The sequence below is a fragment of the Corvus kubaryi genome, unplaced genomic scaffold, assembly GCF_017639235.1.
Source record: "Corvus kubaryi isolate FWS band 111438036 unplaced genomic scaffold, C.kubaryi_AGA036_p1.0 64815, whole genome shotgun sequence".
NCBI lineage: Eukaryota > Metazoa > Chordata > Aves > Passeriformes > Corvidae > Corvus > Corvus kubaryi.
Genome location: NW_024581531.1, coordinates 8,240 through 21,392, shown reverse-complemented (window position 1 = coordinate 21,392; position 13,153 = coordinate 8,240). Strand labels below are relative to the sequence as shown.

At 42.5% G+C, this 13,153-nt stretch overlaps 1 protein-coding gene across 1 annotated transcript; it reads left to right on the top strand.

Annotated features, from left to right (window-relative positions):
* Positions 1 to 175: 175 nt before the first annotated feature.
* Positions 176 to 10,327, top strand: LOC121672661 (store-operated calcium entry-associated regulatory factor-like). The gene is made up of 6 exons (XM_042045403.1): positions 176 to 306; positions 937 to 1,112; positions 2,341 to 2,737; positions 5,747 to 5,855; positions 7,374 to 7,492; positions 7,981 to 10,327. The coding sequence occupies exons 1-6, from the start codon at positions 213 to 215 to the stop codon at positions 8,004 to 8,006; spliced, it is 921 nt and encodes a 306-aa protein (XP_041901337.1). The 5' UTR covers positions 176 to 212; the 3' UTR covers positions 8,007 to 10,327.
* The last annotated feature ends 2,826 nt before the right edge of the window (positions 10,328 to 13,153 follow it).

The following is a 13,153-nucleotide window of genomic DNA, read 5'->3' as shown; positions in this document are numbered from 1 at the left end:
GGGGGAGGGCCGTGCCCCGCCCCTCCCGGTCCTGCCCCGTGACGCTCACACGTGGCGCGCGCAGGGCCGCCGGCGGCGGCCCCGCCCCCTGCGCGGAGCGCGGGAAGCGCCGCGCCCTGGCCGCCCATTGGCCCCGCGGCGCATTGGGGGCGGGGCTTCTCCCCGGGCCCCGCCCGTTCCGGCGCGGGCGGCCGCCCCCTGGGTGGAGGCTGATGGGCATCGGTGCTGCCATGGCGGGCCCTGCGCCGCTCCTCCTGCTGCTGCTCTGCGCCGCCGCGGGACCCGTGCTGGGCTGGGACCGACCGGGTGAGACCCGCGGGATGAGGGGGCCTCATGCGGCCTCAGCCGCCCCTGCCGCCTCTCCCGGAGCGTCGGCGGCTCCTCGCGGCCCGGCGCTGCGCAGTGCTGCCGGTTTAGCGGCGGGCGGCACGGGGGAAGAAGGGCTTGTGCCGCAGTCCGCGCTAGGAAGGCGTTTGGGTTTGGGCTCCCTCTGTATCGGCTTGTGTCGCAGCAGTAATCCCGCACTGCGGTCAGTGGTGGCTGTCTGTATGCGAGGAGTAGCCCGGAGCCGCCTCGGAAGGAAATGGGGAGCTCTGCCATGTTTCCCTCTGGATGTCTGATGCTTCCTAGAGCTTTCTCTCGTAAAGATGCAGGCTTACTGCTTCGGTCTCTGTATCTGCAGCCTTTTCCTGAGAGGAGGCCCTTGTAGGCAAGAGGAGTGCACCTGCACAAGCGCTGACAAGCACTAGGAAGAATTTTTTCACAGGAAGGGTGATTAAATATTGGAATGGGCTGCCCAGGATGGTGCTAGAGTCCCTGGAGTGTTTAGGGAAAGGCTGGACGTGGTAGGGCTTGTTTATTGAGGTTAAACTCGATGATCGCAGAGGTCTTTTCCAGCCTAATGGCTTCTGTGATTCTTTGTGCTGCCTGTTTCAGGGAAGGTTCTGCTGCGGGATGTTCAGGTGCTCACTTTCCACAGAGGGCAATACACGACATCCAGGCGGACAGCCGCGCTCCCTCAGCTCCAGTGCACAGGAGGCTCTGCGGGGTGTTCCCGTGTCCCTGAGGTTGTTCAGTGTTACAACAAAGGATGGGATGGCTATGATGTACAGGTAACTGTTTAAAACTTGTTAAACTGTTTATGAAATCACCTTCCCCCAAGCTGGTAAGTTCTGAAGGAAAAAAGAGTAATGAGCTAGGTTGTCAGTTCAGGTGCTTTTTGTTACATGAACTCTTGCAGCTAAAACTTAATCTAAATACTTTTAGATTTGGATTTTCCATAACTGCTGTAGGTGTATGTTTGAAATATCTTTGAAGGAGCTAATGTAAAAGCATGGCATAGAAAACCTTTGTTGGTTTTAAATAAAATGATGCTTGAGTTTATAAAATCAAACTCTTGCAAACCCCAGAGGATGCTCTTGAATTGTTATTGCTTTGTGGATTTCCATTTTTTATTAGCATGGAAAGGGCTTCTGAATATTTGCTCTACCTTTTAAAAACTAAATTTCAGACTTGCCTGACTTTTTCTTGCTCCTTAGGATGTGAGTGCTAGTCAGTAAATTGTCATGACCCTCTGTTTTGTTAGCTGTTACCGAGGATCCTGTCAATGGATAACCAGGAAACAAGGCTGAAAGTAATTGTTAAAACTGATACAGTATTGTGAAAGAACAGTCAAATCTGAATTGACAGTTGGTGCTGCTGTCCTGAATTATTAAGTTAGAAATGACTACTTTTTTATTTCCTCTCCAAAATACATGCCATGTGCCATTAGAGATCCCTGTGTTTGGGTACCTCAAGGAAACATGAGGTTGAGGATCCACCTATATTCAACCAGAGAATCCCCAGTATAATTGTTAAGTGTTGCACATGGATGCCTAATGATGTCTGTCCCAGTTTCTCTTGATTTCTGCACAGACAGAAATGGAATAGGGTGCACTGGATTTCAGGCTCACGCATTACATTTTTGGAGCTGCCATCGAGTTTGCACAGGACAGGCATTTATTAAGTAGCTGTTGCACAGGGTACAGCATGTTTTTAGAAGTATTGCTGTATCTAAAGAAAGGATATTTGAAAAACCTGTTCAGTGAAGAACTGAAATCTTCTAGAGTTGTAACTCTTCAGTGTTCTGAAAGATAAGATTTTTTTTTTTAATTTAAGTTTTAGGATTTAAAATTCATTTGAACATCAAATTCCTACTCCTTTTCAAAATAGGAGTGCACAGAAATGTCTTACTCTATGCCTCTTAGATGATTTGTTATTTCAGGGCGTACTTGGAGAAGCAGACAGGTGTTTTCATCTCTGGGGCAGTACGTTTTACTTTGTATTGTGTTTATTTTTCAGTGGCAGTGCAAAGCAGACTTGGAAAATGCATACCGTTTTGGACAACTAGAAGTGAGCTGTGAAGGCTACGATTACCCGGATGATCCTTACATCCTAAGAGGCTCCTGTAGTTTGCTGTTCAGGCTGGAGCTGACTGAGGAAGGTGAAAGGAAAGTGAAGAACTCCGGAAGCTTTGGCTCTAGCTATTACCAGTCAAGGAAAGATTATTCTGATTCTGGTTCTGGAGCAATTGTTGTAATTGTTCTTCTCATTCTTGCTTTTGGAGTATACAAGTTCTTCCTCAGCAACAACCAGCAGTCTCAGCAGAGTTCTGGGGACAGTGATGGGTTCTCTCGGCCCTTCTGCCAGAGTCAACAGGCACCTCCTCCTCCTCCTGGTTTTAAGTCCACCTTCACAGGTAGGGCTCTGAGCCATTTACAGTATTCAAAAGAGCAAGCAGGATTGTCCTGTTTTATGTGTGGTAAGGGAAGGTGGGATAGAGTTAAAACCACAGCATTTGCAGGTGGCTGCCGAATTGGCCTGCAGAGCCTACGGCCAGCTTTGCATTCTGCTCTTTGTTCAAAAGAGGAAATAAGGGCTTGGTTTTCCACAGGCTTTCAGGGCTGGCTGCCCTTTGAACCTTTGAAAAGCCATCTCCCCATGCTCTGCAAGCATTCTTTTCATCACCTGTGAAATAGCAGGATTGTGACAGGGGGAATGATTGTCATAGGTAATCTGGAAAAGAGAATGGTCTTACACAGCCGGAAACAAAACCATGCCAAAGGAGCACTTTGAAACTTTACAGAAGGGTCTTTCAGCCCTGATTTCATTCACAAAGCAGTTGATGGAGTTGAGTATCGTGTGCCAGTCCTCTGTTTAGCAGTGCTTCAGTGTAGTCCCAGCAGCTGAAAGATCTGGTTCCCAGAGCAAAGAACAGTGTCTGTGGACAGTCATTAGCGGGTACAGCATCTGAATCTCATGTGGGGCCTTTCATCTGAAGTTGAAAATTACAAAAGCAGTGACAAGGCTGCTGCTGGGAAAAGAGGCAGTTTTTCTTTTCCCAGAAAACTGGTGAGTTCTGTCACATAACAAATGGTCTTCCTCATAGTGTCTCAGGGAAATAAACATTGCTCATCTGGTGTCTGACTAACTCATTTAACTGGCTGTAAACATGCCAGCTACTCACAGCGCTGGAACTTAAATTACATTCTCACAACTTACTTTTTTTTTTTTTTTTTGTAAAATAGAGAAGGGGTTTTGGCAAGAAAATACATAGCAAGGATTAAGTTTACTTAGTCAAAAGTTTATATTTTAATAATGGTTATTAATGCTTTTTCCAAGTTTTACTTAAGCAGCTTGGCCAACAGAGGGTGCAGTGTAATTCTTTTGGATACCCTAGTGCAGGGTGTGCTCAGCAGAAACTTTCAGCTGTACCTGCACCAGAAGATTAAAGGGAATCTGCTTCTGTTGGCATAGCAAATTTTGAGGGGTTTTTTTTGCATGTTTGCATGTAGTTATGTCAGTCTGTCTGTCTGTGTGTGCATCAGTGGCCGTGTGTAGGCATGGCACTGGCTGTATGTGGTGGTCAATAAGAGCCCTGGTCATGACACGCAGCTCTGTCACACTGGGCTCAGGTGAAACAGTGAAGAGTTATTTTCATTTTTTTCTGTTCAGTTCCTTGTCAATTAATTGCCCCCAATGCATTTTTTCTTTGCAGGAGTGTCAAGTCGGGCAAGGGCAGGGCCTTGAAAGAATGTTTTCTTGACTGGTGAAAACTGAGACACTTAAAATACACATTGGGAGCCATATAATGTTTAACTTGTGATGTTTTTAGTAAAATGCGATGTCAGTGATGTCTCTTTAGATTTCAGGCAAAGTAAGGAGGAAAACTCTGAAATGTGGAGTCAGATTAAAAATACTAAGTGTTAGGATACTTCGTGCATTTAGTGTCTGCCTTACACTGCAGGAGCAGAGCAAAAGCATATCTCTGAGTGTGTATGTCCATGTGTTCCAGGAATGTATCAGTCTTTTGGAGCCTGGACAGTAATGAAAAGCAATGTTGTTTACATATTGCTGTTAATATTTAATTTGCCTCATTTTAAATCCCCTTAACATGCAGAATGTGTCCTGTGAAACTTGTTTAGCTAGACTATCTTAATTAAATTCTGCTTTCTCTCTGTTAGTGGTTTAACATGATTCTTAATGTTTACTCCAGATATTTCAACAAAAAATTACTGGGTTTTGAGTCAGTGTTTGGTCATGGTGCTTTTAAACAAATGGGTTGGTTCATCTCTGATTAGCATTGTTTTTGCAGCAAATTAAGTCATTTTTTGGTTGTTGCTCCAAATCAGCATAATTTAATGGTATATCATCCCAATGAGAGTTTATCTTTCTCCCCACCCATTTCAAAATGAAATTCAACATCAAATCCAGTGTAGACTGAAACTGATTATTTTGTTATTGTTTTGTCTTCTATGACTTCAGACAACCCATACCAGTTTGAAGACAAACCAGGCCTTGTGTAATTTTTGCCTATGTCATCTTTGGCCCACTTGTTCAGGTGGGCATGGTTCAGGGAGACCCTAATATTATCTTCAGTCCTTTTTATACTTCCTTATGTATTAAGCCTGGGGCTGAGCTTATTCTTGCATCCATGATTTTTGCTAGACGAGAAAATTGTTTTAGTTTGGGTTTGTATTTTCTCTCTTCATTTTTAATGGAAGACATTTGTTCTGACTCAGAACCTCATGTTACGCAGGTCGCATGTAAAAAAATTTGTGACTCCTTCCCCCACAACCTGCAGTTGCATCAAGGTATTTGTCAAGCTTGGTGACTCATGCATAATAAAAACTTTGCAATGTGATTGCAGTTAGCTTGGCTTTTTGATAACAAGTGCCAGACTCGGATTACCAGGAACAATACCAGTAATGTTAGTGTTACACTGAGCCACTGTGACTCAGATTGTGCAGCTGTGCTCAGTGAGATTAGGAGCCCTGTGTCTTTGTGGTTTGCTCGCCGCACAGCGTTACCTACTTGATTTGTGTTCCTGCATCTGCTTCTGGCCTGCTCTGTGACCTTCAGCAGATTATTCTTTCTTCATTTCCTTTTCTATTTTTAATCTAGCTTGTCTGTTTATAGATCAGAAGGCAGGGACTCTTTCTATGTTTTGCAAACATCAGGGCTGTGAGATGAAGTGGAAGCAGATTTTTAACATAAAACTCTTTACAGTAGTGTTCATTTATGTGGGTTTTCCTGCTTTCTGAAATATGAGGCCTTTCAAGTTAAGATTGATCAAGAATCTGCTGAAATCAGGACAGTTTGTTGTCTAATTTTCCGTTATCTCTAACAGGAGAGAACCTTGTTGCAACAGCTGGCCTGAGGATTAGGCTATTACTAACTGATGCTTCCTATCTTCATTTTGTTTAAGATGACAGCAGCTTCGGAACGCATTCCCATCATGGAACCAGTTCAGGACCAGGATTTTGGACTGGATTAGGAACAGGAGGCTTGCTAGGCTACTTGGCAGGCAGTTACAGGTAAAATATGTATACTATCAGATTTTAAGCATTTAAGCTTTCAGGGGATATGCCATATACTATGTTGACATTGTTTCTAAGCTTTCAGGCCTGTGTCATTCAAGCTATAAAATCCTACTGCTAGAAGAATTTTGAGCAGCTCTTTGTAGCACCAGGACCAGAGACATTTCAAACATGTTTCTGAGGAAGAATTGGAAAGACTGAGGTACTTAATTCTGCTTCCTCTGACCTGGCATGATGTCCTGCAAATTTAAATTGAGCATTTAAACGATTTATCTGCAGAATGCCTTAAAACACACATAGTCATATTAAGCATATAATCATCTGTAGGTGGGTCTCTTGTATCAGTGTCATATGTCCTAAAATAAGTCTGGATGGCCATATTTGCTATAGACTTTTAGACATGTAGAATGCATCATTTTTAGATTAACAGTTTAAAGAGAACAATTGCTGCCATTCTAGGTTTCACTGGAGAAAATACGAGATTCCTGCAGGAAATCTTCAGAGCCTAAGCAGTTTTCTCTATTTATCAAATAACTTGCATATGTATCAAGTCTATTCCTGTAGTAATGTAACAGATTAGAGAGTAAGATTTATGGACAGGAGTGTGCTAAGCATCTTCATTGTAAAGTTGTGGGCTATTTTTAATAACAGAAGCCTTATATTCATTCTGCTAAGAAGTTTTCTAAGGTATAATGTGTTGAAGTTTTTATTGGCCTGTTATTTCTTAAGTCTTAAATACATGACTCTTGTGTTGAGGCACTATATTTATGTAGTATCTACATACAGGTTAGTTCCCTGATTTCTACACAAACCTCCATTTCAGGAGCCACAAATTGTTGTTCAAGATTAGAGATGTAACTGAGTAAGTTCAAATACATGAACAAGCTTCCTAACTTGGGCTTCTTTTTGTTTAAAACAGTCTTTGGTCCACTGTTGTTTAATTTGGTATTTTAGGCTTTTGAAATTATGTGTCTCAAAATGCTGGTGCCAGGAAGTGTGAGAGAGCTATTTGTAAATTTCAACAGCAGGAAATTCCATATCCATGGAAGCAAGTAATTTTAAGTCAATGAGTCAAAGACCATGATATGTTAGTGTTATTGATATGACCTTTTCAAAATAGTTAACAGAAGGATGTTTTCTCTTGCCAAACATGGCTGGGATGTAGGTGATACCAAAATGCATTTAAACTTCAGATTTCAAACTTCTTTCTTGTCTGACAGAATCTAAGGTCAAAATTTCAGAGTTAAAAATTTCCTCATTTGCAGTTGTTAGAATTGCTTATTCTGAAGAACAAAGCTAATTTCCTTTTGAAAGTCTACAGATCATGATATCACAGCACTGGGTATCCTTGCTCTCAACGTGTTAAATACATTAAATAGAAACATTTCCAGCTTTGAAATAACTGCTTACAGTTTTCCCTTGGAGGTGCAGTCAGTTCTCTTGTTTGGAATGGTATCTTCTTAATTTTTCCTAAGGCCACTAATGAAGCCTTTCTTCTGCTTTGTTTCGTGCCAGAGCACAGCCGCGTTCCCCGTATCACAGTATGTGGACAGATCCCACAGCTGCACCTCCTATGAACGGGTACTCAAGGAATTCCACAGAAGGCAGCAGTTCAGGAACAAGAACTGCTTCTGGTAAGGCAAAACACCTTTTAATTTCCTGAAGCTCAAGAGACTTTGACCTATCAAAAACATGCAGATGTTAGTTGAGGTTCAACAAGCCTCTTGTTTTATTTTACCAGTTGGTGTAGGTGGCATGTAATGATGTCCCTTCCTTCCATTCCCTATGGAAGTAGGGCACCATTGTGAGGCATGAAATTCCCCACAGGCCTGCGGTGGGCATGGCACCACCAGCATTTGGCTTGTCTTCACTGGCAAGGTGCATTAATTTAAGGCTTTCCCTTCTCTAGCAAACATGCACAGACATGTTCTCTGTAGAATGCAGGTTGTCTAATCTGCAAGAGCAGAATAGTTTCCAGGCCAGTCAGCCCACAGTTGCTTGCTGTTCCATTTCACGTGAATATGTTTACCTTGTCTCCCTTGCCACCTTTAGCCTTTTTAGAACTAGAGAGTTCAGTGGAAAGGCCATGGGGGAGCTGACTTTTTTTTTTTTTTCTTTGCAGGCTTTGGGGGCACAAAACGAAGATGAAATCCTTGACATTATTATATCAGAGTGATTGAACTAAATCTTGTTGTGTACTTGTACTTCTTTTAGTAGTAGTATACTTCAGAAGTGAATATGAGGTATGAAGGACTAGGCAAAGAATTCCTCACTTTCTCTGTGGACTCTGACTGCTGTTTAGGGTATCACAGGTGCTGGAACATCCAGTGTTTCAAATCAGCAGCATGTCATGCAGAAAAAGCTCATCCAAGTTAAGAAGAATGATGTTACAGTGACTGTACTTGAGGGATTATGGCAATGACAGCCTTACCAGATTTTCAAAGCATGTATCTTACTACTCGTGTTCTGGGTTTAATTTCATTTGATCCAGGATTTCTGATATTCTTTTCCTCTTTCCTGGTAGTCCAGCATCTACCTGATACGTAAGAAGGGCTGTTCTTTGAAGCTACTTTTGTTCACCTTTGCAGAATTCATGTGAACTTTACTGTAAGTGCAGTCAGCTACTCAGATAAGTGTTGGAGTTCTTCCTCAGTGGACAAGAGCAAAACTGTATATGAAGAGACTAACATTAATATTTGTATCTGTGCTGTGTGACTGTTGGAGCCAAATTGTGCAGATTCATGGATTCTCAACGTTTTAGAGCTTATCCAAGGTGACTGTGCAAATCTATGGGATTTTATCTCTAACTTATGGGGGTAAATAAATAAGTAGCCTGGAAATTTGGACCTGTTTCTGGAAGACCGAGGTAATTTAAATTCAGGTGATTACAGATATTTTGCCTCCATCGAAGCCACAGACTTTCCTTTTAATGGTGGATGTTTGCAGTGCTGTGAAAACTTGTGATGTGAATGGTCTGTCCTGCTAGATGACCTGTCCAGGGCACAGTAAAGCATTGAGAAAGGGAAGGGAATGCTCTTAATGCAAAGATGGTGGAATCTCTGGGACACAGCAGGCCTTGATACTAAGCAAAGAAAGGAACTTGAATATCTAAGAGGATGTAAACTTCCCCAACTGTGGTTATTAAAACAAAGTGCTGTCAAAAAGTGGGAAGCAGAGAGGCCTTGCTTTGTTCTGTGATGGTATTTTGGGGCCTGTGAAGTGTCATACAGTAGTTCTTGGGTGATTTACTCTCTCCTGGGAGAGGCATTGCTGGATAAAAAGCAGAGAAATTTCTCAGGGTTGTGGGGAGAGAGGAAGAGTGAAAAACGGGCTGCTTGATTACCAGCTCTTCTCCTGAGCCATGCTAACAGAGCGTAGAAGTGTTTGTGTGCACAGCTCGCGTATGCTGGCAGCAGCCAGAGAAGCGCTATCTTCCAGCCTTGTGAAAATACTGTGTCTGGGAGCTGATACCTGCTATTACAGCAAAAGCAAAGCACTGCTGAGCTGATACAAGGTGCATCTGCAAAAGGAGATTCAGTAGGTCTGGTTAGTCTAAGAAACTGACTCCAGCATAACTCACCAGAGAGCAGCCATGTCCATTCGTGAGTACAGAAGCTCATATGGTAACACCCAAGTTCGTTGTGTGGCTTAAGCAACCAAAAGAGAGAAAACAAGAAAAGAAAACAAACAAAAAATACATAAGCAAGCAAAACCAGCAAAACCCAGACATCTTTATGAAGCAGACAGAAAAGGTGGTTCATGAAAAAGTGCTTGTACTTAGTGTTATTTTGAAAGTATCAAATGAAATTGATAATTTGAGGGTAAAGTGATGGTTTGCTTCTCAGAGCTCCCTGAGGGTTGGGGGAAAATAACTGCATTAATAGCCTGCACTATGAACCTAAAAAGGGAAAGCTCTACCTTTTATGAGAAGAAAGTCCATGGTAAATCTTACCTTTATGACATAGTGTAGCAAAAAAATGTATTTTAAATATGGAGTCTTTACTTATTTTTAAGTGTATTCAGGTTAAGCTGGTCACAGTCAATAATTATGCCAACTAATCGCATAACAATGAAACCGGATTTTTTCTAACTGGGTAGCTTGAAGCCAAAGTTTGCTCTCAAATTACAATATGTTATGAAATGTTTTAGACAATGTTTACATTTTTATTTATGTATTTATAGTTTCTGCATGAAATGTGATTTGATACCTAAATCTGATGAATTACATAGATTCTGAATCTGTAGAATATTTTTGCCCTTCCCTTTGATAAAGGAATGAAATAAGTGAATAAGGAGTATTTTTGTTTTTAAATCAGTGTCTTGAGGCCTGCAGGGATGGAATTGTGTGTTTTCTCAGAGTCTGTCTCATCATCCACTTCCAGGGTTGTGTAATACCATCCTTTACCCTCAGATGCAGAGTGGGTAAGCTGTATGTTGTTTCAATAAAATAAAACAATACTAGGAATAGAGTTATTGCATTGATTAAGTTTTCAATAACAAAACACTGAACCCTATAAGGAATTGAAGGCTGTCTTGTAAATCAAGGTTTGGGATCTGAGTCTGCAGAAAAACTCTGTTATATGAGCAAGTTCCTGCTCTTACAAGGTGGTGAGCTGAACCCTTCAAAAGAATTTATAATCACTGCTGCTGTTCCTGGTTGTGGACAGAGCAGAATTCAGCACAGGGATAGCCCAAGCTGATGTACTGGCTTCTTACACAGAGGTTGTGTCACTGCTGAACAGAGACGTGGTCTACACACAGAGTTAAACATCTTGGCAGTTGTAAACTGGTGTTAAACAAAGGCCTGCAAATCCTGCTGTCAGTGTTTCCTTTGTCAAATGTTGCTGATGCTCCTGAGTGAAAAGAACTTGTGGAAGGCAGCTTAGAGCTGATATTTGTGAGAGACCTTGAACTTCCTTCCTGAACATCAGATCTGGAAGCTCCTAGTCTCCCTTCTGCTCCTGGGTGGGGTTTTGGAAGCATTTTCACAGCAACTTCATTGCTGCAAGGCATATGTAAATGCTTAAACTGTTAAATGTTGTTGTAGATAGTTGCAATTCTAGTTGGCACTTGGGACCAGAACTGCTGGTACTGTGACAAGGCTTACATCCGCACACTAAGCTAAAACTCATTACAGAAACGAAACTCCTGGTTTTACAGCTGACTTCCCATGAAGCATGTGACAAAAGGAAAAAAAAAGATGGAGATAAGCTTTCTCAGTGCTGCTGTGTCTTGTGACTCAGCTGCCAGGTCAGATCTTGGCTGGTTCTGCGGACTCTCATGCTGTGCACCTTGCTCTTTTCCCTGGATGCCATGTGTGTGTTTGACTTAGCACCAAAGCAAGATGGTAGGTGGTTGGTTTTAAAAATAAAATTCCTCCGTGGTCATCACTTTACATCACTGAGTTCCAAAAGGGGAATTAAGCCAGGTGGCACAGTTTCCAGCACTAGAAGCTGTTGCAGAGAGAAATTACTGAAGTAACAAGCAATACCTACCTGCCTGTACAGCTGTCTAAAAGCTGAAATTGCAGCACTTGCACATAGCACCAATTACAAGTGCTGTATTTTTTCTTCCTTACTAAAGCAAAGTAGTATTAATATTTTCAGAAATAGCCCAGCTGCCTGTGAACTAAGATATATGAGCAAACCCACAAAAGTATTAAAATCTCACAGCAATGCAGTGTGAACCAGCAATCAGTGCTGTTGTCTCATGTTGTGTCTAACGAAACATAACATCAGGTCCCTTGTATTCCTTCTGTACCTGTTGGGGTAGCTCAGGGTTGAGTGCTGTGTGGGAGAGGCTCCTTATCACTTGGCATATTTTGCTGAGACCTTCCTTTGCAGCCAGTTCTTTTGCTTTCCAAATATTGTGTGTAGCTGCAGTAGTCTTCACTTTCTGACACCCCTTTTTCTATTCCAGCTGTGATTTGCCAATGCTAATGGAAATAATCAGCAGACTCCCTTTATGTGGCCTGTATATCTTATCTCCCACTGTGTTCCATCTTATAGTTCCCTCTGTTCCTGCTGGGGGTCAATGTTTCTTTAGCAAGGAAAGGATGAGCAGTTGTAAAAAGTGCATTCAGCTGGGAATGGATGGAGTAGATAGCGATGAAGTCACGGGAGCCAATTGTCAGGCTGTGAATTGACCTTTGTGGGCAGTATGTCTGTGGAAGGACTTTTTTAGCTTTCTGTCAGAGAAGCATTTTTGTCAAAGGTACACTGTGGCAGCTGGGGATTGGAGCAGATTAAGGGCTGGTGAACTGGCAGCAAGGAGACCTAAAAACATCCTTTCCATCCTAATTTAGGAATGACTAAGACTTGTATCACCAGGAAGCTGGCCTAGGATGTGCTAGCTCAGCCACTCCACAATCATGCCATTGCAAATCCTGTAAGCAGATGTATGTTCAAAGATACCAGGTGCTTCTGAAAATGCCAAGCAGAAGAAAAGTGACTTGGCCGTGCATCTGTGTTTCTTTCCTGCTGCAGTGTGACTTGGAGTGAACAGAGAAGGCCAAACATGGAAAGAGCAGCAAGCAACTATGACAAAGGGTAGCAAGTTTACATCTACAGTAGGCCAAAGCCAGGGTTGCAGGTGCAGTCTGTGTCCTAGTATGTCCTGCCTGCTCCCTCTTCTCACACAACAGCAGTTGTATCAGGATTATTTTACTGGATTTAAAAGTTTATCTTGCATCCCTGAAGTTCAGTCGTACAGACAATTAGCAGTAATATGGATTGACACCTTTTGCTCTGAGGGCCATCTAAGCCATACCATAATGCAGACTTCAAACTACCCACTGTGAAATTTGGAGGAGACGAATCATTGCCTGCTTAAAGACCAGATTCTTTGAAATACTGCAAAGGGAGCTTTTCCTCGTTTACTGCATTTGCCTTGACTTCCCTGGCACCAAGACTTATGCAGTCTTTGCTGTGCAACTTTATTTAGATGTCATTGTGCAGGATCCTATGAGACTTGGCCTTGAGATCACAGCCCTGACATCATTGTTCCTGTAAGCCGCCTTCTGTATGCCTCCTGTGTCCTTGTAATCAGCGTGTGGGGGGGATGTCTTTATTGAGGCAGCACTGGAATTACCAGCAATCCAAAACACCTTTTGCTGCTGCTGCCTAATGGGAGTTATTCATCTCCCAGTCAGCTCCTGTAGTCATTTTCATGTCCTTTAGCAGCTGTAAACATATCACATCTGCTTTAACGGACAGACAGCAATTGCAGCTGGGGGAAAGGGAAAAAAAGTACAATGAATGTAGATAAAATGTTGAGTTGGAACAATTTTGCGGAGC

Excerpts from the sequence above, each read along its gene's own strand:
- LOC121672661 (XM_042045403.1), top strand. The coding sequence starts at position 213 with ATGGGCATCGGTGCTGCCATGGCGGGCCCTGCGCCGCTCCTCCTGCTG. Across the intron at positions 2,738-5,746 it reads TTTTAAGTCCACCTTCACAG|ATGACAGCAGCTTCGGAACG; the intron begins GTAGGGCTCTGA and ends ATTTTGTTTAAG. Across the intron at positions 7,493-7,980 it reads AGGAACAAGAACTGCTTCTG|GCTTTGGGGGCACAAAACGA; the intron begins GTAAGGCAAAAC and ends TTTTCTTTGCAG.